Here is a 25,513-nt window from a genome sequence, read left to right on the forward strand (position 1 = left end):
AAGGTTTTGATGTGTACTTTGTGTTTTATGAGTCTATAAGGTAGAAAAGCTGAGAAGAAAGGTTGGAAGATTCAGAGAACGTCCAAGAGACTGCTGAGGGGACGAGGATGACGGCTGCCTGCGAGAAAGGCTTTGTCTGCACAATCCTTATAGTTTCAGGGGTAGTGAGTGTAACAAGAGTCTTTACCATTTTGAAGTATAAACATTAAGTTGAACTCGAGTGGCAGTGATATGGGGCTTCCTATTTTTAATTCTATGCTTTCTGAGTTATATCTCTGTTATGTGTATACATTTATATAATATTTATCCACATTACTGAGTTTTCAGACTAAGAAAATAGATTTATTGGATACCATGAGTGAGAAGTCATGGTGTATAGTGATTTGAAGTGATAATAACAATTATTATTTTGTTTGTGGAATGGAGCTGTTGGATATCAGTTGAAAAGATAATTCACTGCACATATATAACATATTTTTAAATGTATGTAGTATGTGTCAAATGTTTACAAGTATTTTAGTTATGACTAACTGTAAGACATATATATTCTCATGGTACTATTGTTGTTGGCCTGATCATGTGAGACCTCAGTATATTAAAAGAACAGCCCTTATTTATTATTATTATTATTATTATTATTATTACTCATGAGTCTGTAGTTTGGCAGGAAACTGACGTTATAGGCTGGCCTCAATTTATCTCAGATTGGTTCATTCATATATTTATGAATTGATTGGCTTGCTTTTAGGTTATGAGTCATTTCTGGACTTGGCTATTGTCAAGGCTTGTGTGAAGCCCTGCATCCATTCTCCATGTGGCCCATTCTGATCATGGTCCTAGTGTGCACGCAAATGTGATGCTCCTTACAGTGACAACAGAAGCACCAGAGAATGAGGCAGGAAATGTTGGCAGTGCAATCTCTGCCTTCTTCTACTCTCAATTGACTCCGATAGCCAGGCCCAGATTCAGAGTGGACCTTTTGTATGCAAAGTGCTGACACATGCCTTGGCAGGAATCCTCATGTGCTGGAGGGAAGGTGAGATGGAAATAATTAGACCTCTAATGAAACATTAGTTTTTTGTGTTAGTCCATAGATAACATAATTTTTATCCAAAGAACACATACATTTACTGTATGTGTTGTCCTATGTGGCAAGCTCTGGTATATTGTTACTATTCTTTTAAAAACTGATGGCTCCCAGATGGAGTGTTTTATGAATTATTTCATGTTTAGATGCCATAACAAGCTACCTGATAGTAGATACTTTATAAAGAAACTGTGTTTGGTTCATAGATTTGGAGACGGAAAGTCTTAGTTCAATATTGACACTGATAAAGACACCACTTCAGACAGTATAAAATGGCAGAAACATGTGGGGGAAAAAATCATATGAAGGGACAAAAAAAGTGGGAGATTAAGTGGCCCAACTTCTTCCTTTTCTAACCTCTTAACAAACTTTTAGCCCATGAATCCTTGGGGGACAGTCTCAAACCACAACCCAACCCTCTCCCAAAATTCATTCTGAAGTAGTAAAAACCAGAGTTTAACCTACTTAAAATCTGCCTTTGTTTTTCCTAAGATTGAATCTAAATATGAAGACATAGTAGAAATATTCAATTTTCATGAACATGTTTGTACGCACACGTCCTTCTCCTGTTCATTGACTCGCTCACTGTCCATGTGTCTGCTGGTATGCTCTCACTTCTGTTATTACAGCATCTTCATGTTCAGTTGCTTCATGTTTTCTGCTAATCCTATGACATCTATGATATACTGGTAGACTCTCTGAAAGTATCTTAGGCAGATGTCTAAGCTGGATTTATAGTCTTTAAATTATTTGGGATCATACCACTTTCCCACCTCTAAGAGATGGAAAAGGGGCCTTCACTTCTACATTTCCCAAATGAAGTGTGACAGTCTTGCTAGTTCTCTAAGACATGCCAGGTTCCTCAGACTTTCTCTTGGAACCTCTGAGGTCTAAGAGTTCACCTCTTCTCTTATTCTACTTATCTCCTATTTCCTCTTCTTGTCTTCTAGATTGAGTTGAGTCCTTCCATCCTGGGCTTTTAAAATTCTGAGTCTAGGGAATAAGTTCTTTCTTTGAGTTTTTGATTACATTGCTTGCATGAGCCATAGAACATGAAATGCATAACTGCTGCTTTTAATTATTAAAGGTGGAGGAACAAGGAGATACCTATGCTGCATATGAAGAAGGTGACTAGAATTGTCAAACTAGTTTGCACCTAAATATCCACTTTATCTGAATGTGTTAATTAAATTACCTGGTCTTTGGGAGTCTATCTCTAAAACAGAGACTTGGTTGCTTGGCTTTCACCTTGGGCTGGGATGCATGCGGTGGGGGGGGGGGGGGGAGGAGAGGAGCAGCTTTGGGATGGTTGCTGTCCTATTCTAGCCCCGTCATCTCCTTTCAGTTTATATATCTCACTCCTTTGACTGTTTTATACTATTAATCCAGACACCATTTTCCTTTTAAACAAAATTTGCAGGGGCTGGAAAGGTGGCTTAGTGTTTAGCCACACTTAGGCAAGGGTGCTCTTGCTCTGGACCAGCACTCGGTGAATAACACCCATCTGTAACTTCAGAGATCTGATGCCCTCTTCTGGCCTCCATGGCAGTGCATATATGGGGCACACAATACCAATACACGTAAAATAAAAATAAATCCATTTCAAAAGTAAGTTTAAGGAAAAAAAAAAAAACAGAGGCTAAGAAATTATCTCATTCCAAAAAAACCAAAACAACAACAACAAAAAAAAAAAACTTATTTTGTACCATGAGGCTCTGATTCCTTCTCCAGAACCCATGTGTCTTTGTTAGGGTTTTACTGCTATGAACAGACACCATGACCAAGGCAACTCTCTTAAGGACAACATTTAATTGGGGCTGGCTTACAGGTTCAGAGGTTTAGTCAGTTATCATCAAGGCAGGAACATGGCAGCATCCAGGCAGGTACGGTAATGGAAGAGCTGAAAATTCTACATCTTGTTCCTAAGGCAAACAGGAGAAGACTGGCTTCCAGGCAGCTAGGACAGTACAAGGGTCTTAAAGCCCACGCCCACATTGACATACTCACTCCAACAAGGCCACGCCTCCTAATAATGCCACTCCCCTGGCCAAACATATTCAGACCATCACACCATGTTATTCTACATTGTGAAGCTGGAGCTTGGGAGATCCTACTTGACCGGTTCCAGGCCCGTAAGAGACCCTGTCTCAAACAAACAAATGGTGGTCAGCAACTGAGGAATGATACTTGAGATTGTCCTCTGGCCCCTATGTGTATGACACTGTGTAAGCACACTTGCACACAGTGTACACACAAGAGCACAAAATAAAGAGTTTGAAGTGTTTGAAACCCACCCCATTTGACTTCTGTGTTCCACATATGAAATTGTATTTGACAATATAAGCCTTTGCATATTTAGCTCACCAGCCTCCACGCTATGTCCATATCCAAATCCGAAAATGCTGCAGTACCCTTTTGTGCAGAGTAAGATTTGCTTACAGGAAGAAAAGAGAAGATTGTATCTCATTAGCTTTACAGGGGAAGTATTTGAGGCAGAAGCTAATGAGACTACTTAATAGCTCTCCTGTGAATTTCTAAACCCCACCAAAATTCTGTATTTCAAGCTGATGTAATGTACTACATATCATTATTCTTAGCTCTGTAAACAAATGTGTCCCTATCCTGATATCCACAGATGTTGCCTTTATTGGGGACATGATTATTCTGGCATGTCGTAGCCATACATGTAAACAGTTAGGAAGTAAAAACCATAGAGAAAGAACATCAGAGAGCATAGGATGTGCTGTGTGGCTGTCCTCTAACTCAGCACTCAGTGAGATGTCCTAGGAAGAGTAGGAGGATACTTAGGAAGGAATAGTCCCACTGTTCGTAGGGATTCTATTTAGCTAGTGCTATAGTTTCAGTCTGAATGGCTCTGAGTGTTGAACATTGAGTTCCAAGCTGGTGGTTCTAGTCTGAGAGGGTCTGGAAACTTTAGGACAGGAGCCTAGCTGGAGGAAGTAGGGCCTTTCTGACAACTTGTCATCTGCCTCTTTCTTTCCCTCTCTGTTTTCTGCCTGCTCTGGTATCATCTCCTTTCTCTCTTGGCTTCCCTGACAGAGTGACACCTTTGAAATTATGGATTTAGAAGGAGGAGCCGTGTATCCATACAAATTCCATTGCGCTTACTCTCACTGTTGAAGTAGGAGGACGACTTCCACCCGCAGGAGTGATCCACCTGAACATGCATTTCTGCGGTGCTAGTTTTATATATGAATAGGAGCTCTGGTCTCGTTCCCAGCCGCACCTCTGACTCAACATTGTGAAACCAAGAAATCATTTAGCTTCTCAGTACTTCAAAATGTAGCTTCTGCGAATGACGATAATGGGTAAAGCTCGCTTGCTTCACTGAATCGTTGTGGGTTTTAATTAGGTAATGTTTACAGAGCTCTTTGAACTCTGCTCATTAAAGTGATGTGTAAATACAGCACTTCCTTTTATCAGGATCCCCGGACTGGGCCCTTTCATAAACACTTGAAGATGGCTGTGATGGGAGGGGATATGGGGAGGAGACTTTATTTTGTGTGTGCATGGATGTGTGAACACAGTTCTGAACCTGTCACATTGGTGTGTGAAAATACCCACTTAGCATTGTGTCTAATGAGATGTAACATCACACTTGACACCAGTGGTAAAGGCTGGTGTTAAGTGCTTTATACTGTGAACCTCAGCTCCTGCAGTGTGGAGTGGCGCCTGCAGCTTTGGGTACTGTTAGCCTATTTTATTCGGTACATTTCGTTTAAAGGATGGGGTGGATTGCTTTGTTTTACATGTAAAGAATGATAGAATGGCAAATTGCAGCCCCTGATTAGACAGCTATAGTACCTGCATTCGTGCAATTCTATATAAGCATCTATTGATGGTCTACCAATCAATCAGACATCATCATTCCACACATATTATATGAATAGTAAGCCATACTTTTTATCACAATACCTTTCTTTCTGAATATGATCATCTAAGTTAATTTTTAAAAAGTAAAGCAGAGCACAGGAGCAGGTTCTTAGGTCCCTCGGGGCAGGCTTCCTAAGGAGATTAGGGTGACCAGTTGGCAGCACTAGGCAGATTTAATCAAAGGAGCAAGACCCGTTGATGCTAGTTCCCTTTCTTTTCCTGTTGTGTGGCAGTTTCTTTCAACTTGAAACATTCCATCTTGAAAAAGAGGCTCATTAGGATTTGGGAGAAGGAAAAAGAATAGGAAAACATATTGGATGACAAAATTTTTTAAATTAAAAAAAATATTTTAAGGAGAAAAAAAAAGAGTCAGAAACTAACCAAAACTGGCAAGGTTCAGGAAATAAACAACTTACACGTTTCAGGAAATTCCTAAAACTTACAGGATTCTCAGAGTTCCACAAGCTTCTATAAGCAGTAATGATTTGTCAGAAAAGAGAATTTCTGGCGAGCCAGGATGCCTACAAGTCATGCAGGGAGATTCAGGGATGCAGCTGTTCTGACTCATCATCCATGATGGTGCTGGTGATGCAACTGCTTCCAGGTCACGCATGCTTCTGTAGATAGCTCCTCACCCATACTCTTGTAAGCAATATGATTAAACTGATAAGCCCACTGCTTTGGATAGGTAGAACTATTTCTTTGGTCTCTCACTGCTATACGGGATGAGTGGACATTTATTTACATGTCCTCAAAAAAAAATCACACAATATACTCCTGTTTGAAATGTGATTCACCTCCTTTTCCCGCATCCCCACTTGCCATGATGTGATTCCATGTGCTGTTAGGTCCTCACTAAAGGCCAACACAGTGTTTCCTGCTTGATCCTTGACTTTGGCCCTACCAAACTGAGTCAAACAAACATCCTTTTCTAGTGAGCATCCTGTTTTAAATATTTCAGTACAACAATGAAAAGTATAAGATCTTAAAATTATAATGTCTAAAAGTATTCCTAATTCTTCCACAAGTTCTGACTAGATTTGGGCTAAAACTTAATTACTGGTCCTTAAGTGAGACTGCATTTTAAAGTCATTAACAAAAAGCTCTTTTAAGGTCATTTTAATTTTTTGAAGATATTTTTCTTGACAGAAGTTAGTAAACTAGGTCTGAGGGTATGTGGCTGGCTTCTTGACTAAAAAGTTGACTAGACTGTAGTCGCCCAGAGACAGTAAGGGCTGCAGAAATTTTACAGACAAAACAACATAGACAGGGTGAATTATTCAAAATGTTTTGCTGACTGTGCCAAAGTTTTTTCTAAAGCATTTAAAAAAAAATTCAGATTCAGAAAGACTTCCTGAATTTAGCTCCAAGGGTCAGTTTAGAGGCTCCTATTGTCACACACGTTCCCTGGATGTGAACTTTCCTCTATTGTGTGCCTGGAGCTACAACCAAAACTGGTAGTCATCACTGTTGTCAGTAAATTTATTTCTACTAAGAATAAAATTATCTCAAATAATTGATAATAAAACCTTCCTGAAATGGTTTTAATTCATAGAAGACAATATAAACCTCAAATTCAGATCAGTGAGAAGAAAGAGTAATGCAGACTTAATGTAAGATCCATCACAGTTAGGAAGCTGTTGACAGGTCTTTGCCCCGACGAACAGCTGAAGAGCCGGAGGCGCTCATGGCTTCTGAGCTGTCTTAGATCACAGAATATATTGTGAGTTTGAGGCCAGTTTCGGGTGCAAGGAGACCCTGTCTCAGAAAGGAACAGAGAGAGTAATGACCTGAGGGAGGGATGTGGGAGGGAGGGGGTTAAGGAAAGAAAGGGAAGATAATGGTTTAATTACATAAAGACTTTTAATATTGTCCATCATGAAATTACCAAATTAGTGTTTCTTGGGATTGTATTATAATACAAATGTTTGACTTTTAAAATTGGTGTGAAAGTTGATGGCTTGAGTTTCATAAAAAAAAGCCTGTTAACTTAGTTTTGGCTTAGGGTTATGACCTAATTTCCATCATTTGCTTAAATGACTCTAAACAGATTTCTTTCATTTTTGTCCTATGTGTGTATGTGTGGTAGAATTCTCACCACTGAAAAACCATAAAATCAAAATACCAGGCCAGGCATGGTCGACCACACCTTTAATTCCTGCACTCAGGAAGCAGAGGCAAGAAGACCTCTGTGAGTTCGAGGCCAGCCTGGTCTTCACAGTGAGTTCTAGGACAGGTGGAACTACACAGTAAGACCCTGTCTCAAACAAACAACTAAACATCCAAAACAAAGCAAATATCAATGAGCTTTGAAAGATGTTTAAATATGTTTTACAGTCTGAAGTATCAAATAACCAGTCAGCATTTAATTCTTTATGTAAAAATGAATAGGTACAAGCACCTCAGTATGCAAACATAGTTTTATTTTTAATAAAATGGAATTATATGTATACCAAAGATTTCTTTTAAGATAAATCTTTATCATTTATGTCAGTAAGTAGTTGATCTGTTTGCCTATTTTATACTTATTTACCCACGATCATGTAGAAATTTCTTGGGTGACAGGCGTCATGGTGGGAAAATGTGAGGAACCCTGTTCTGGATCAGGGTTAGATGTAAGCAGCTTTACCAAGAAAATTCTCCTGAAACATGAAGTGGAAGTACCACACCATAGTTCACCATGCTCAGCACCTATTGAGAATTATACATTCTTTGTCTTTCAAATTCTTCTTGGTACTTAGAATCTATCATTCCAAAGTCATAGCCTGCTTGCTATTATAGCCAACTGTGCGTCATTTTTAAACATAGCCCAGCAGGTATTGATAATAAAATGTCTCAAAGCCTAGGTGCCTAAGCAACACAATTTTATGAACAGCTTTTGAGAGTCTGTGGTTCAGTGGTTGGTGGTGGCTTTGACCCATTTCTCCTGCCTGTTACCAGGGCAGCTCAGGTATCTGCCACAAACTTGTGTTTGGCTGGAAGCTGATCAGTCTAGATTGGCTTCAACTGAAATCACTCATCTTCGGCCACAGAACTTATGTGTTCCTGATGGCTAGCTTGAGCTTGTTCTCTTGGCTGTGACTTGGTTCCAGAGGTAGTAAGATCTGTGCAAGGATCAGCCCCACCCCTGACATCAGACCAGGCAGAATAAAATGGAAAGTAAAGCAAGAGAAGAGAGAAGAACTCATTATCACAACACCAGTGTGTGGGTCTAAATTCTTGATAAAATGTGAAGGAGATGCTGACAAATACTTTACACAAAGGACTGAGTAGGCTTCTGTGGATATTGTGGTAGGCACACCTGTCAGTTGTTTGGGGATTTACTGTTTAACCAGCTATAGATGTTTCAGTAGTACTTTTAGCCAACTTACATATACTTGTGTTCTTTTCAAAGATCCAGTGAAAATTTTCAGGAAGTTTGATACAGCAAAATGTATCCATGGTTTCCCGAATACTAGTGGCCATTACTACATGACCTAGTAATACAAAAATTGGAAACAATTCAGGAATAATAGTTACTCATATTATGATTTATTTAGTCTAATTTTTAAGTTTTAAATAATTGATGAAATAGGAAAAGAATCAGTTTAATTTTAATGATGAAATTTAGGCATCATATTTTATATCTAATAAATATTTTTAAGATACTAGAAAGGAAAGAAATGAAAATGTTAATACTGTTATTTTTGGGTGGTATAAAATATTATTTTTATTTTGGCCTTAAGCTTTTCAATATTATTCAACATTCTACAGTGGGCATACAGATAAATGCCTTTATTAGAAAAAAAGACATAATTATTTTTCTATTTTGTAATATTTCTGGGAATTAAAAATGAATTTCAGCCCTTCCGCTCCACTCGAGCCCCGGGCTACCTTGCCAGCGGAGTCTTGCCCAACACCTGCAAGGGTCCACACAGGACTCCCCACGGGATCCTAAGACCCCTGGTGAGTGAAACACAGCGCCTGCCCCAATCCAATCACGCGGAACCTGAGACTGCAGTACATAGGGAAGCAGGCTACCCCGGCCTGATCTGGGGCACAAGCCCCTTCCGCTCTACCCGAGCCCCGGGCTACCTTGCCAGTGGAGTCGCCTGACACCCGCAAGGGCCCACACAGGATTCCACACGGGATCCTAAGGCCTCTAGTGAGTGGAACACAACTTCTGCCAGGAGTCTGGTTCGAACACCAGATATCTGGGTACCTTCCCTGCAAGAAGAGAGCTTGCCTGCAGAGAATACTCTGCCCACTGAAACTAAGGAGAGTGCTACCCTCCAGGTCTGCTTATAGAGGCTAACAGAGTCACCTGAAGAACAAGCTCTTAACAGTGACAACTAAAACAGCTAGCTTCAGAGATTACCAGATGGCGAAAGGCAAACATACGAATCCTACTAACAGAAATCAAGACCACTCACCATCATCAGAACGCAGCACTCCCACCCCACCTAGTCCTGGGCACCCCAACACAACCGAAAATCTAGACACAGATTTATAAACATTTCTCATGATGATGATAGAGGACATCAAGAAGGACTTTCATAAGTCACTTAAAGAATTACAGGAGAGCACTGCTAAAGAGTTACAGGCCCTTAAAGAAAAGCAGGAAAACACAGCCAAACAGGTAGAAGTCATTAAAGAAAAACAGGAAAACACATCCAAACAGGTAATGGAAATGAACAAAACCATACTAGAACTAAAAAGGGAAGTAGACACAATAAAGAAAACCCAAAGCAAGGCAACGCTGGAGATAGAAACCCTAGGAAAGAGATCGGGAACCATAGATGGGAGCATCAGCAACAGAATACAAGAAATGGAAGAGAGAATCTCAGATGCAGAAGATTCCATAGAGAACATCGACACAACAGTCAAAGAAAATACGAAATGCAAAAGGATTCTAACTCAAAACATCCAGGTAATCCAGGACACAATGAGAAGACCAAACCTACGGATAATAGGAATTGATGAGAATGAAGATTTTCAACTTAAAGGGCCAGCTAATATCTTCAACAAAATAATAGAAGAAAACTTCCCAAACATAAAGAAAGAGATGCCCATGACCATACAAGAAGCCTACAGAACTCCAAATAGACTGGACCAGAAAAGAAATTCCTCCCGACACATAATAATCAGAACAACAAATGCACTAAATAAAGATAGAATATTAAAAGCAGTAAGGGAGAAAGGTCAAGTAACATATAAAGGAAGGCCTATCAGAATTACACCAGACTTTTCACCAGAGACTATGAAAGCCAGAAGAACCTGGACAGATGTTATACAGACACTAAGAGAACACAAATGCCAGCCCAGGCTACTATACCTGGCCAAACTCTCAATTACCATAGATGGAGAAACCAAAGTATTCCACGACAAAACCAAATTCACACAATATCTTTCCACGAATCCAGCCCTTCAAAGGATAATAACAGAAAAGAAGCAATACAAGAACGGAAATCACGCCCTAGAACAAGCAAGAAAGTAATCACTCAACAAACCAAAAAGAAGACAGCCACAAGAACAGAATGCCAACTCTAACAACAAAAATAAAAGGAAGCAACAATTACTTTTCCTTAATATCTCTTAATATCAATGGACTCAATTCCCCAATAAAAAGACATAGACTAACAGACTGGCTACACAAACAGGACCCAACATTCTGCTGCTTACGGGAAACCCATCTCAGGGAAAAAGACAGACACTACCTCAGAGTGAAAGGCTGGAAAACAATTTTCCAAGTAAATGGACTGAAGAAACAAGCTGGAGTAGCCATTTTAATATCGGATAAAATTGACTTCCAACCCAAAGTTATCAAAAAAGACAAGGAGGGACACTTCATACTCATCAAAGGTAAAATCCTCCCAGAGGAACTCTCAATTCTGAATATCTACGCACCAAATGCAAGGGCAGCCACATTCATTAAAGACACTTTAGTAAAGCTCAAAGCACATGTTGCACCTCACACAATAATAGTGGGAGACTTCAACACACCACTTTCATCAATGGACAGATCGTGGAAACAGAAACTAAACAGGGACACAGTGAAACTAACAGAAGTTATGAAACAAATGGACCTGACAGATATCTACAGAACATTTTATCCTAAAACAAAAGGATATACCTTCTTCTCAGGACCTCACGGGACCTTCTCCAAAATTGACCATATAATTGGTCACAAAACAGGCCTCAACAGATACAAAAATATTGAAATTGTCCCATGTATCCTATCAGACCACCATGGCCTAAGACTGATCTTCAATAACAACATAAATAATGGAAAGCCAACATTCACGTGGAAACTGAACAACACTCTTCTCAATGATACCTTGGTCAAGGAAGGAATAAAGAAAGAAATTAAAGACTTTTTAGAGTTTAATGAAAATGAAGCCACAACATACCCAAACCTATGGGACACAATGAAAGCATTTCTAAAAGGGAAACTCATAGCTCTGAGTGCCTCCAAGAAGAAACGGGAGAGAGCACATACTAGCAGCTTGACAACGCATCTAAAAGCTCTAGAAAAAAAGGAAGCAAATTCACCCAAGAGGAGTAGACGGCGGGAAATAATCAAACTCAGGGGTGAAATCAACCAAGTGGAAACAAGAAGAACTATTCAAAAAATTAACCAAACGAGGAGTTAGTTCTTTGAGAAAATCAACAAGATAGATAAACCCTTAGCTAGACTCACTAGAGGGCACAGGGACAAAATCCTAATTAACAAAATCAGAACTGAAAAGGGAGACATAACAACAGATCCTGAAGAAATCCAAAACACCATCAGATCCTTCTACAAAAGGCTATACTCAACAAAACTGGAAAACCTGGACGAAATGGACAAATTTCTGGACAGATACCAGGTACCAAAGTTGAATCAGGATCAAGTTGACCATCTAAACAGTCCCATATCACCTAAAGAAATAGAAGCAGTTATTAATAGTCTCCCAGCCAAAAAAAGCCCAGGACCAGACGGGTTTAGTGCAGAGTTCTATCAGACCTTCAAAGAAGATCTAATTCCAGTTCTGCACAAACTATTTCACAAAATAGAAGTAGAAGGTACTCTACCCAACTCATTTTATGAAGCCACTATTACTCTGATACCTAAACCACAGAAAGACCCAACAAAGATAGAGAACTTCAGACCAATTTCTCTTATGAATATCGATGCAAAAATCCTCAATAAAATTCTTGCTAACCGAATCCAAGAACACATTAAAGCAATCATCCATCCTGACCAAGTAGGTTTTATTCCAGGGATGCAGGGATGGTTTAATATACGAAAATCCATCAATGTAATCCATTATATAAACAAACTCAAAGACAAAAACCACATGATCATCTCGTTAGATGCAGAAAATCATTTGACAAGATTCAACACCCATTCATGATAAAAGTTTTGGAAAGATCAGGAATTCAAGGCCCATACCTAAACATGATAAAAGGAATCTACAGAAAACCAGTAGCCAACATCAAAGTAAATGGAGAGAAGCTGGAAGCAATCCCACTAAAATCAGAGACTAGACAAGGCTGCCCACTTTCTCCCTACCTTTTCAACATAATACTTGAAGTATTAGCCAGAGCAATTCGACAACAAAAGGAGATCAAGGGGATACAAATTGGAAAAGAGGAAGTCAAAATATCACTTTTTGCAGATGATATGATAGTATATATAAGTGACCCTAAAAATTCTACCAGAGAACTCCTAAACCTGATAAACAGCTTCGGTGAAGTAGCTGGATATAAATAAACTCAAACAAGTCAATGGCCTTTCTCTATACAAAGAATAAACAGGCTGAGAAAGAAATTAGGGAAACAACACCCTTCTCAATAGTCACAAATAATATAAAATATCTTGGCGTGACTCTAACTAAGGAGGTGAAAGATCTGTATGATAAAAACTTCAAATCTCTGAAGAAAGAAATTAAAGAAGATCTCAGAAGATGGAAAGATCTCCCATGCTCATGGATTGGCAGGATAAACATTGTAAAAATGGCTATCTTGCCAAAAGCAATCTACAGATTCAATGCAATCCCCATCAAAATTCCAACTCAATTCTTCAACGAATTGGAAGGAGCAATTTGCAAATTTGTCTGGAATAACAAAAAACCTAGGATAGCAAAAAGTCTTCTCAAGGATAAAAGAACTTCTGGCCGAATCACCATGCCAGACCTAAAGCTTTACTACAGAGCAATTGTGATAAAAACTGCATGGTACTGGTATAGAGACAGACAAGTAGACCAATGGAATAGAATTGAAGACCCAGAAATGAACCCACACACCTATGGTCACTTGATCTTCGACAAGGGAGCTAAAACCATCCAGTGGAAGAAAGACAGCATTTTCAACAATTGGTGCTGGCACAACTGGTTGTTATCATGTAGAAGAATGCGAATCGATCCATACTTATCTCCTTGTACTAAGGTCAAATCTAAGTGGATCAAGGAACTTCACATAAAACCAGAGACACTGAAACTTATAGAGGAGAAAGTGGGGAAAAGCCTTGAAGATATGGGCACAGGGGAAAAATTCCTGAACAGAACAGCAATAGCTTGTGCTGTAAGATCGAGAATTGACAAATGGGACCTAATGAAACTCCAAAGTTTCTGCAAGGCAAAAGACACTGTCAATAAGACGAAAAGACCACCAACAGATTGGGAAAGGATCTTTACCTATCCTCAATCAGATAGGGGACTAATATCCAACATATATAAAGAACTCAAGAAGGTGGACTTCAGAAAATCCCATTAAATAACCCCATTAAAAAATGGGGCTCAGAACTGAACAAAGAATTCTCACCCGAGGAATACTGAATGGCAGAGAAGCACCTGAAAAAATGTTCAACATCCTTAATCATCAGGGAAATGCAAATCAAAACAACCCTGAGATTCCACCACACACCAGTCAGAATGGCTAAGATAAAAAATTCAGGCGACAGCAGATGCTGGCGTGGATGTGGAGAAAGAGGAACACTCCTCCATTGTTGGTGGGATTGCAGGCTTGTACAACCACTCTGTAAATCAGTCTGGCGGTTCCTCAGAAAATTGGACATAGTACTACCGGAGGATCCAGCAATACCTCTCCTGGGCATATATCCAGAAGATGCCTCAACTGGTAATAAGGCCACATGCTCCACTATGTTCATAGCAGCCTTATTTATAGTAGCCAGAAGCTGGAAAGAACCCAGATGCCCCTCAACAGAGGAATGGATACAGAAAATGTGGTACATCTACACAATGGAGTACTACTCAGCTATTAAAAAGAATGAATTTATGAAATTCCTAGGCAAATGGATGGACCTGGAGGGCATCATCCTGAGTGAGGTAACCCAATCACAAAGGAACTCACACAATATGTACTCACTGATAAGTGGATATTAGCCCCAAACCTAGGATACCCAAGATATAATATACAATTTGCTAAACACACGAAACTCAAGAAGAATGAAGACTGAAGTGTGGACACTATGCCCCTCCTTAGAATTGGGAACAAAACACCCATGGAAGGAGTTACAAAGACAAAGTTTGGAGCTTAGATGAAAGGATGGACCATGTAGAGACTGCCATATCCAGGAATCCACCCCATAATCAGCATCCAAACGCTGAGACCATTGCATATACTAGCAAGATGTTATCGAAAGGACCCAGATGTAGCTGTCTCTTGTGAGACTATGCCGGGGCCTAGCAAACACAGAAGTGGATGCTCACAGTCAGCTAATGGATGGATCACAGGGCTCCCAATGGAGGAGCTAGAGAAAGTACCCAAGGAGCTAAAGGGATCTGCAACCCTATAGGTGGAACAACATTATGAACTAACCAGTACCCCGGAGCTCTTGACTCTAGCTGCATATGTATCAAAAGATGGCCTAGTCGGCCATCACTGGAAAGAGAGGCCCATTGGATACACAAACTTTATATGCCCCAGTACAGGGGAACGCCAGGGCCAAAAATGGGGAGTGGGTGGGTAGGGGAGTGGGGGTGGGTGGGTATGGGGGACTTTTGGTATAGCATTGGAAATGTAAATGAGCTAAATACCTAATAAAAAATGTGAAAAAATGAATTTCAAATTTCCTTGTGCTTTAAAAAATGTGGTTATTGTCCATTGCCAATGTGATATTGCCTGAGAGATATCATAGTATTTAAACATAGATTTCAATCTTGACTTAAGGGAACAAAAACTGTTTAATAACTTAATAATTATTCCACAATTTTGGCTTTTGTTGTGTTTTATAAAATGGAAGAGAAAGCAGGGATATGTTTGGTGGAGGTACAGTATGATGTGGGTGAAGGGGTGCCTTGTGAGCCCATGCTGAGTCATCCCTTCTCCCTGAAATACCAGCCACAGGACAGGGAGTTGAGGGGGTAGTAGAGACAGAGAAAGGGAGAGAGAGAGAGAGAGAGAGAGAGAGAGAGAGAGAGAGAGAGAGAGAGAGAGAGAGGAAGAAGGAGGAGGAGGAGGAGGAGGAGGAAGAAGAAGAAGAAGAAGAAGAGGAGGAGGAGGAGGAGGAGGAGGAGGAGGAGGAGGAGAGGGGAGGGAGAGGAGGAGTAGAGGTGACCCTGAATACATGGAGAGAGAGGGCAATGGGGAATGGGGAGAGAGGGGGGAAAAGAGTAAGGGGCAAGAGCGAGAAGAGAAGAGAAGAGAAGAGAAGAGAAGAGAAGAGAAGAGAAGAGAAGAGAAGAGAAGAGAAGAGAAGAGAAGAGAAGAGAGGAGAGCAAGAGAGGGAGCAAGCAGCCCCTTTATAGTGAGTCAGGCACACCTGGCTATTGCCAGGTAATTGTGGGACAGAGCCTAGAAGGAATGCCAATAGCTTTCATTTGAGAAAGTCCTCTGAAGCTGTAACCAGTGTATGTCCCATTTTCCTGTGCAAAGAGTAAAGAGGAATTAATACCTGACTGACTATAGAGACTGAGAGAAATCTGGTGAGTGGGTACTTTAGGACTGATAAAGGATGGAGTCTGTATCCCAGCTTGGGAAGTAGGGAAGATACATCTCAAATGCTGGTGCCTCTGCAGCAGCTGCATCTATATTAGCACTGACCATTCTATAGGCTTGAAAATCCAACCTGTGCCAAGAACTGTATTTCACAAGGTAACATTCAAGCCATTTGGAATGCTCAAATGGACACTTTGGAGGCTAGAAAGTTTTTTAACCAAGGAATAGATAGAATTTTTATAGAATAAATACCATTCTATTAAATTTATTGTGCTAATGAACTACCAGCAAGGGACACACAATGGATATGAGTAAATCACTCATCAGCCCTCCATCCACAAGAGCACTGTAGAGTGAAGAATGTCACATGTTCTTCAAGTAGCTTCCCACTAGGAGGGGCTCTTGAATCTGAGTGGGCTCTGTCACTTCTTCACTGAGAGAATGTAAAAGAACTGAAAAGCTAGTCTCAGGATTCTCACCTCCAGAGGTTGGTGACATCTACTTTCTGTCTTCTGCATGCTTGGTTGTCAGCCTCAGACCCTCACACATGTCTTCAGATGACTTCAGTCAGAATTTACTTGACTCTGATTGTATAACCATCAAGTGTCAAGTCTGAGCATCCGCCTAGCTGAACTCAGTCAACACACACACAGTGTAAGGCGTGATGGTTCATTGTTTTGTTAGTGCAATGTTTGGAGCCAGCTCAAGCGTCACTCATAAAGCAAAGCAGAACAACCCTGCAGTGTTATCAGGGTTGGCCAGTACCACCAGGCGTGCGCTAAAATTTGAAACTAGCTCTAGATCACAGACGGTGGCATATTGTCTCTACAGATCCCTCGTTTCATTCAGAATGGAGAAGAATGAGGACAGGTACTATAGCTTGCATCTTTCAGAGTCTATGTAGACATGGTGATCAAAGGAAGCCAGAAAACAACGAAAGCTGACATTTCTGTGTGGAGCTGGCTGCTTACATCACACTGGAGAGTAGGAGTTAGGGCTATGAGTTTTCCTTCCCGCTTTCATTTCCTCCTTTCCAACTCCCATGTTGCTTTCTCTTTACTCTGAAACAGTGGGAACCTATGTCATGTCTATGACTTTGTGTTAAACACAAGCGCGCTGCTCAAACCAATACTTAGATGGAGAGGCCGGGTAAGCAATCTGTGAGGACGGAGAACAGCTCCAGGCCAGCTGCTCCTCAAAAGCTGGAGGAGCTCCCTCAGTCATTTTGTCCTTCTGCCTATTGATCAATACTCAGAGTGAAACCAGTCTCTTATTTGCAAAGGGTTTACTTATATACTCTTCAAACATGGACCAACACATAACTATTTAAGTGTCTTACAACTGTTTTGCTCACAGGTATTCCCAGGTTGATTACAGCTGACATGGTCAGAGAAGGTGCGGCAGTAATTGATGTGGGTATCAACTATATACAAGATCCTGTGACGGGAAAGACCAAGTTAGTTGGAGATGTGGACTTTGAAGGTAAGAATCCAAACCTCGTGATAAGTAAGAGGGAAGCTGGATTCTGACTTTTGTGCTTTCAGAAACTGTCCCTGCTGAGGACAGTGCTAAGGGCGGTATTGTTATTCATCGCTTCTCCATGTGAGGGAAGACAACCACACGTACGCAATCTTTCCTTTCTCTGCCAATCCTCATTCTCTTCTCTTCTATGCTTTCAGCCTTCTAGATCTGACATATACTTTTCTCGATGTCTCTTCTGTGAGACTGAACTTAAGGCTTCCACATGCCAGGCAAGCACTCAACCAATGAGCTCTCATTTTTAATGAGAGAGAGAGAGAGAGAGAGAGAGAGAGAGAGAGAGAGAGAGAGAGAGAGAGAGAGAGAAACAGAGCAAGACAGAGACAGAGACAGAAAGAGATTTCCCAGGCAGTCCTAAAATTTGAGCTCTTTCATCTTCTGCTTCCCAGGTAGCTGAGATTCCAGAACTGTGACGCCAGGCTTAGCAATATTTGGTAGTGAGATTAAATTCCTTCTTGTATTTTTTTTTAAATGAAACAGTTACTCTATCTGATTGTAGACTTGGAGACCTATGTTTTATCTTTGAATTAATTTTTATTACATGTGCTCATATCGAGATAGGAGGCACTCATGTGTCACCTCATGCATATGGGTGTCAGAGGACAGCCTGAGGGAATTGGTTCACTTCTTCCACCATGTGGATCCCTGGGATCAGTGTTGGGTCAACAGCCTTGGTAACAAGCAGCTTTACCCATTTAACCCCTTGGTCACCCCTGTTGTGTGTTTTATGATAGTCAGTTTACACTCTACTTGGACATTTATGCTCTGTATTCAGCCATTCACTTTTTAAAAATTGGTTTTATGAATGTCAAACAACTACTGGGTTTACATCATTTTCACCCCTCTCTTTTACCCTCCAACTTCTCCTGTGGCCCCCTTTCAAGTTCATAATCTGTTCTTCTACAATTATTATTGTCATATATGTATGTATGTGTATACATATGTATATATGTACATATATAATATATATACACACATGTACTTATGTGTGTGTGCGCATGCATGTAGACACTTAACCTACTGAACCCACTTAGTGATGCTTCTAATGTGTATATGTTTAGGGCTGACCGCTTGGGATTGGATAACCTATCAGGGAGATGATCCCTGTAGAAGACTGATTCTCCCTCTCTGAGCACTCATTTATTGCCTGTAGCTCTTCACTGAGGGGTGGGGCCTTATGAAATGTCCCCTATCCAAGTTGACATGTTGTAGGTGTACCAACTGTGTTAGTAGAATATACTTAGAAATTATATCGGTTTAGGAAACTGACAGTAGTAGGTTCTTTTCTAGGGTCTATGACCTCCCCAGCCACATGTAGGTGGCTAGACGTATAGTACCGGGCATCAACTCTATCCTGGTGAATAGACCCTAAATCCACACAGTTGTTGATTATCCCTAAGATATAAGTACCACTACTTCACTAGTGGAGTTACATCATTGCTAGACAGATATTCATCGTGGTTCCTAGGCTTTGCAGGTGGCCAGGACTTCTCTCTCTCTCTCTCTCTCTCTCTCTCTCTCTCTCTCTCTCTCTCTCTCTCTCTCTCTCTCTCTCTCTTTCTCTCTCTTGCATAGTACCTTTGGATACTATGAGATTCAGCCTTCATCAAGGAGGCTTCCACTTCCTTTCCAGATGGATTCCTCTAAGTCCTGTGTGTGGTGTCTTAAGCAATAGGTCTTACTTTCTAGTTCTGAGAGGCAGCCAAGGCTACTGGCAATAGCCCATATGCTTTTGGAGGCTCTTAGACCTCCCTGACCAACAATTCAAAGGGAAGTTTCTCATGCCTGGTACTGGAACTTTGGTTAGATATTCTATGTCTGGGCTTGTTGTCATGACCAAAGCAGCAGGACTCTTTGGAGTACTTATGAGTTATAGATGTAATGTTACAAATTAAAGGAATAAATGATGAGATTTTAAAATTTGGATTTCATTTTCTTTTTTTTTCCTTTATGTGCATGAGTGTTTTGCCTGCATGTGTGTCAATGCAGCCCATGCATGCTTACAGCAGAGGGGGCTAGTTCCAGAGCAGTCTGACCCATGAGAACTAGAGTTATAGACAGTTGTAACTCACTACCGGGTGCTAGAAATTGAACCTGGGTTCTCTGAAGAAATAGCCAGGCTCTTAACAATGGAGCCAACTGTCCATCCCCTAAAAATTTATATTTTAAACTTTTTTAGGTGGAACTTAGTCACTAATTGATCATTTATACAACTTTTATATGTTGTTTAACAAAATTTTAAATGCAGACATTTGCAAGTGTCCTAGGGCACAGACCTCCTATGGGTAAGGTTCTGGAGTGTAACAGGGACCAGATCCAGATTAAGCAGTTTACACCCAACGATTATGGAAAGAAAGGCAGACAGTCAAATGTATGCAATCATATGTACTAGGTGGAGCAGTGAATGTGAACAAGATGCACCTTGTGGAAGGATATCCAGCTGCCCTCAGGGGCTCTGGTTGCTAGGAGCCCCAGTGTTGTTTAAGGTCCAGTATGACAACAGTGACTCTCTACATAAACATGTCTGCACCTCTACACATGTGTTGCTGGGTGAACATGTTGAGTTGCTTAAGAAAGGACATCTAGAGCACCAGCCCAGGAACTAACCCCAGGGTCACATCCCTCAGGATGGGAGGAAACCTTTGCTGGCTGTACTTCAGACAAAGGACTAACATCCAAAATATATAAACTATTGCAGAAATTAGTTACCAAGAGAATAAAATCACTGATTAACAAATAGGCAAGTGAACTAAATAGTTTCTAAAAAAGAAATACAAATGGCCAATACCTTTTTAAAAGTGTTCAGTATCCTTAGCCATTTAAAAAAAAAACCCACATATTAAAATATATTGAAGTATCCTTCAGGATGGCCCTCAGCAACACATCTGACAACACATGCTGGAGAAGATGCAGAGAGAAAGGAGTCCTTATTCACTGTTGTTGAGTATGCAAATTAATATAGCCATTGTGGAAATCAGTTTGGAGGTTTCTCAAGAAATTTAGACTAGGACACCTGTGTGACGCCACTGGTTCCTCCTGGGCAGAGTGAGCCAGAGAAGCGTGAACCCTACCATAGAGATTCCTGTGCTCACACGTTTCTTGCTTCTTTATTTGTTTTAGCAAAGGATTGGTTGAACCCAGTTGTCCATCAGTGGATGAATGGATAACTGTGTGTGTGTGTGTGTGTGTGTGTGTGTATTCATATTCATGTAGAACTGGCGAGGTTGCTTTAGATAGTGCTATCACCTAAGAGCTCTGCATCCACTCTGTGTGCCAGCTCAGCAGTGATTACAGCCATCTCCTCTGTCCCAGGACTCTGCTTCTGTAATCAGAGTCAGGAAATCAGGAAAACACCACAGTATCATCATCTTGTTTTATATAATAAGATACTGTGGGTTTGGAGTTTTGTTCATTTGTTTTTACAAGATAGTGTCTTGCTATGTAGCCTTGGCAGGTCTGGAACTCTTTAAATAGACCAGCCTGGCTTTAAACTTACAGAGTTGCCTGCCTCTGCCTCCCAAGTGATGGAATTAAAGGCATACATCACTATGTCTGGCTGAGTAAAATATTTTGAGAGAGGATATTTGTTCACAAAACGGTTATAGTTGTAGTGCTCTAATTATCCTATTCTCTTATTTTCTGTGTCTGAGTTATAAACTAAGATTTACCACATGTGTAAAGACAGAAACTTCATAGCTGTATAGCTTAGTGCTATCCACAGTTCCAAACAGCCCTTGGAAGTCTCAGAATGAGTCCCCACAGGTAGTGGGGACTACTGTCTCTCAATGTTCCCTTTCAGTTTTATTGTTTAGTGTCTTGGACATTCAGCAGAGTACTGCCAAATAGCCACATAAAAGCACAGAGACGTTTGGAGGGACGTAGGTTGAAAGAGCAGAATATCCTGCTCCTATCATAAAATGCACACACAAGGTTTTTCTTATTTTCCTCTGCCGCACTGGTGGTTCACAGATCCACAGCGCCAAGGATGAGCTGGATTATGTGGAGAAGACCTTGCTGGTGAGGTTGCATCTCAGCCACCCAGATGAATAGGCTTTGACATGTTGCTCTTCAGGTTGTTCATCAGGATGGAACTTGAAATAAGGGATGGTTCCCTCTCCCCCATTGAGAGGGAGGGACTTTACCATGGGACACACCATGATCTCACAGGTAGCATTTGGCTGCAAATTGCCACAGGGAAAGCGTGACTGCTTTGTAAGTATCTGTGAAAGTTTCCATGATGACTTCCGCCAAGATGAGCAAAGCAGATGTAGGGAGATTCAAATGGAGAAGAAAATTTTCCTAGCAGAGAAGTTTGGCTCATTAATGCAGGAACTCGGGCCATGCATGGAAAGTAGGTTGCACTGGTGGGAATGATGTTTCAATGTAAATGAACCTAGTGAGGAAAGGGTGGGATGTCCTCCAGTGTCCCCAAGGTAACAATGCTGTTTAAACCAAAGGAACTCCCAGGGGCGTATGTATCATGACATCAAAGGGGCAAAGTGGAAACTGTAGAAGGAAGGAGAATTAGTTGAGGTATAAGATGGAAGCAGCTATGAGATGATGCCTCTCTCCACCTAGGAAGGCAAGTATCAGACTGTTCTCCATAGACCTTCTGTAAAGTAATAAAACTTTGAATTTGAATGTTGCTGTTTTAAATGGATTTTAATAACTGTAAGCTTGACTATCATTTTCAATTCTATATACTTATCAATTATGGAGAGATGCTTTTCTGTACCTTGACAAAATAATTTGCCTATTGAGTAAATCTAATCCACTGCACTGGTTACTCAGGCAGCGTTACACAGCTTCAACAATAAGAGTGTGACACTCCTGCAGTAGCTCTGCTGCCATAGCTGTCTGAACACACCACAAAACATCCAGAAGCCAGAGGCTCCCATCCAATAGCACTTCTCATGGTTGCTTGGCTTGCTTGATTCCAGCATCTCACCCTATCCACTGTGGTACTGTCCATATCGACTGCCCAGTGTTAGAGGCATTGCTTTCTTGGAACCTCTGTGAAGAGCCCAGAGTCCCAGTAGGCCTTTCCTGCAATGCCAAGAGTAAGAAAGAACCTTAAAATTAGCAGTACATTGAACTGGTAAACACACTTTGTATTGATCCTCGATTATAAGACTCAAGAAAATTCATGGATGCCTTTAGCCTCTGACCAATATTTACTATCCTCCCTCAACGTTTTGAGCATGCCTCTGCCATCCATCTACCTTAAGGCAGTATTTAATATTTTTAATTAATTTTTACTGTTTTTAATTATGTTTGTGTCTATATGAGGAGTATATACATGTAAGCAGAGGGGCCAGAAAAGGCCAGAGATGTTGGGTCCTCTAGAGCTGGAGATACAATTGGTGTGAGTCACTCAAAATGAGTGTTGGGAACTGAACTAGGATCTTCTATAAGAGCACTACCTGATCTGAACTGCTAAACCAACTCTCTAACCCCCACAGCCGTATTTAAAAGCACCTATATGACAAAACTCTTTTCATGTATAGAAATTTTTTTCTCAATAATCATGCAATAAATATTTGAGAAATCTCGATTTCCTTCGTACATTGCTGTTTTAGGATGATCCTACTGGCTTTCTTCTATAATACCCTTCATCTGTTTTCTGTTGAAGTTTTGAAGACGATACCATTCATTTATGACAAAGCAGTCTATATTCCAAAGATATTAAAAGAAGAGATTACAGAGTATTTGTGGCAAGCAGCACCGTCTGAGTTTCCAGCTGAAATGGAACCTCTAGCCCTAGACACTCACAGTGACACTGCTTTTATTGACACAGTTCACCAAATGGGTTTGGTCAGCTGAATATGGGATTGATGGTGTCCCAGGCTGCTAACTCAACCCTGCTCCTGTTGGTTACTTCTCCAGCCTCATCTCTTCCTCAGGCCAACACACAGAGGTTTCTACAAACATCTGAGGCTTTAATGGCTTGGTTTCAGCTTTAGGAAGCATTATCCCACAGGGTTTGAGATGGAAAGAACTGGAATGTCTACTGCATACTGCCTGCCCCTCCCTCCTCCCGCCCTTACAATCCTGACCACACCTCTCTACAGGTTTACACTAAACAGAGAAACAATGCAGGGAAGGACTGGTAACGAGGGAGAGAGATGGAACAGGAATGGCCATTTTATTTTCCTCTCTCACAAACAGAATAGGTGGGTTCAGTGTCTGAAATGGATGGGGTTTTCAGAATGTGTTGTTTCAAGGCTACAGGGCAGTGCATAGAAATGATGGTATTAACCATAAAAACTGTCAGTGACGCTAATTTTGTACTTATATGCATTGTGTCTTAACCATATCCACATATAGTTCCTTCCAGATGTTTTATGTCTGCTTATATTATAGTTCGGGGGACTGTGGCTTACACGTGTGAACTGTGAGCAGTATTTTCCGTATTAAAGCTCAAAGGCACAGATATATTCAAAGACTGTTCGTGGTTTGATTTTCCCTTTCTTCTTAAACAATTTGGCAGTTTCCTCTTTCTCTCTCATAAGGATTATGCTTGAGTACAGGATAAACTATTATAATAAAGGTATATCTAAATACATGACCTCAAGTCACAGCCCTCTCCTACTGAGGCCTGGAGTTAAGCTGGCAGTCAGGGCATTGAGAGCTCCTCACTCAGGGATGCTGTTTTCGTCCATTTTGATGTCTGCAGTGCTTCATTAATGCTGCTAGAGCAAACTGCAACAAACAAGTTGCCTCATGTAGCACCAGTGGATCACACATGCTTCCAGAGGCAAGACACTCAGATGGAGGTGGTGTGAGGGCTCCCACTGCATCCTTTCTCTTTTGCACATAGGTGTTCATCTTTTCCTTATAAGCTTCACAATGCCTTCCTTCTGGAAATGTCCATGTACACCAGTGATGACATCAGACCTTACATTAGACCTCACTGTAATGAACTCAGGCAACATATATTGTCTTTTTTTTTTCCAGAGCTGAGGACTGGACCCAGGGCCTTGCGCTTGCTAGGCAAGCGCTCTACCACTGAGCTAAATCCCCAACCCCCATATTGCTATCCAGCCATATTCTCGGGTTCTGGGGTTAGCATCCAAGCAAACCAATGGGGAGAACTCGGTTTTGCACATCCCACCTTTGCAAGCATACAGTCTTTGCATCCTCATTAGTGTGCTCTTCCATGATAAGGGGAGGAGAGTGTGTGACAAAGTCCTTTCACCTCTGAGACAGTAAACTGGAAGTTTTCTTGTCATTTCCACGATACCTGAACATAGACATGTGTGGGAGTAACAGAATATGAAATCTATAATTTCTACATGTGTGGCCCTATTTGAGTGAATAGACATCTATCTTAAACCTAAGAAGGTGCATATCCAACTCATCCTTGGGAACCTTCAGTTTAGATTCATTCGGGTTTTAATTATTTATTGAGTATATGTTAGGAATCCATCCCATGAGATACAATTGTGGTCTAAATAGACAAAGTTTGTCCACAATAATAAGCAAATAAGTATGTTTTATAGCATATGAAATGGTGCTTAATGTTACAAAATAAGTGGGGCTGGAGAGTTGCCTTAGCAGTCAAGAGTACTGGCTGTTCCTCCAGACAATTGGATTCGATTACCAGCACATACATGATGGCTTGCAGCATTCTGTAACTCCAGCTTTGGGGTACCCAACACTCTTTTCTGGACTCCGAGGGTACTGTCCACATGGTATATAGCTGTGTCTTAGAGGCAAACACACACCCACACACACACACATACCCAGATTCACACAATGAACACAAACTCATGAAAAGAAGCTCTGTCTGCAGAGACTGATTGACTGATTCGTACTGATCAGCACAGTGAAGAGATGGGAATGTTGCAGTTCCAGATGCTAATTGCCTCATCTGGGGCGAGCTCCAGGCCTCTAGAATAGCCATTCCTTGCCCATCTCTGCAAAATGGGAGAAAACACCATGTTGTTGTAAGAGAGGATCATTCTAGGTACCTAGACGGGTCATTGTGAAGATCTTCAGGAGACCATATTTGGCAGTTTTATGTAGCAGGATTTCCCTGTCCAATTAATTTCATTATGAATACAGCAAGAA

At 40.9% G+C, this 25,513-nt stretch overlaps 1 protein-coding gene across 11 annotated transcripts in view; it reads left to right on the forward strand.

The window, feature by feature from the left end:
- Mthfd2l (methylenetetrahydrofolate dehydrogenase (NADP+ dependent) 2-like) overlaps window positions 1-25,513 on the forward strand; it is a 90,496-nt gene that overhangs the window by 52,364 nt on the left and 12,619 nt on the right. For 7 of the 11 annotated variants that reach the window (XR_001784735.2, XR_003955692.1, XM_006535178.4 and 4 more), the window contains one exon: window positions 17,258-17,383. The exons of the other annotated variants lie outside the window; for them this stretch is intronic. Coding sequence is in view for 5 of the 7 variants with exons in the window: in XM_006535178.4 (XP_006535241.1) it covers window positions 17,258-17,383 (126 nt within the window). In the remaining 2 variants the exon portion in view is untranslated. The remainder of the gene's footprint in view (window positions 1-17,257; window positions 17,384-25,513) is intronic. 11 annotated transcript variants of the gene reach the window in all.

Source organism: Mus musculus, chromosome 5 (assembly GCF_000001635.26).
Source record: "Mus musculus strain C57BL/6J chromosome 5, GRCm38.p6 C57BL/6J".
NCBI classification, from domain to species: domain Eukaryota; kingdom Metazoa; phylum Chordata; class Mammalia; order Rodentia; family Muridae; genus Mus; species Mus musculus.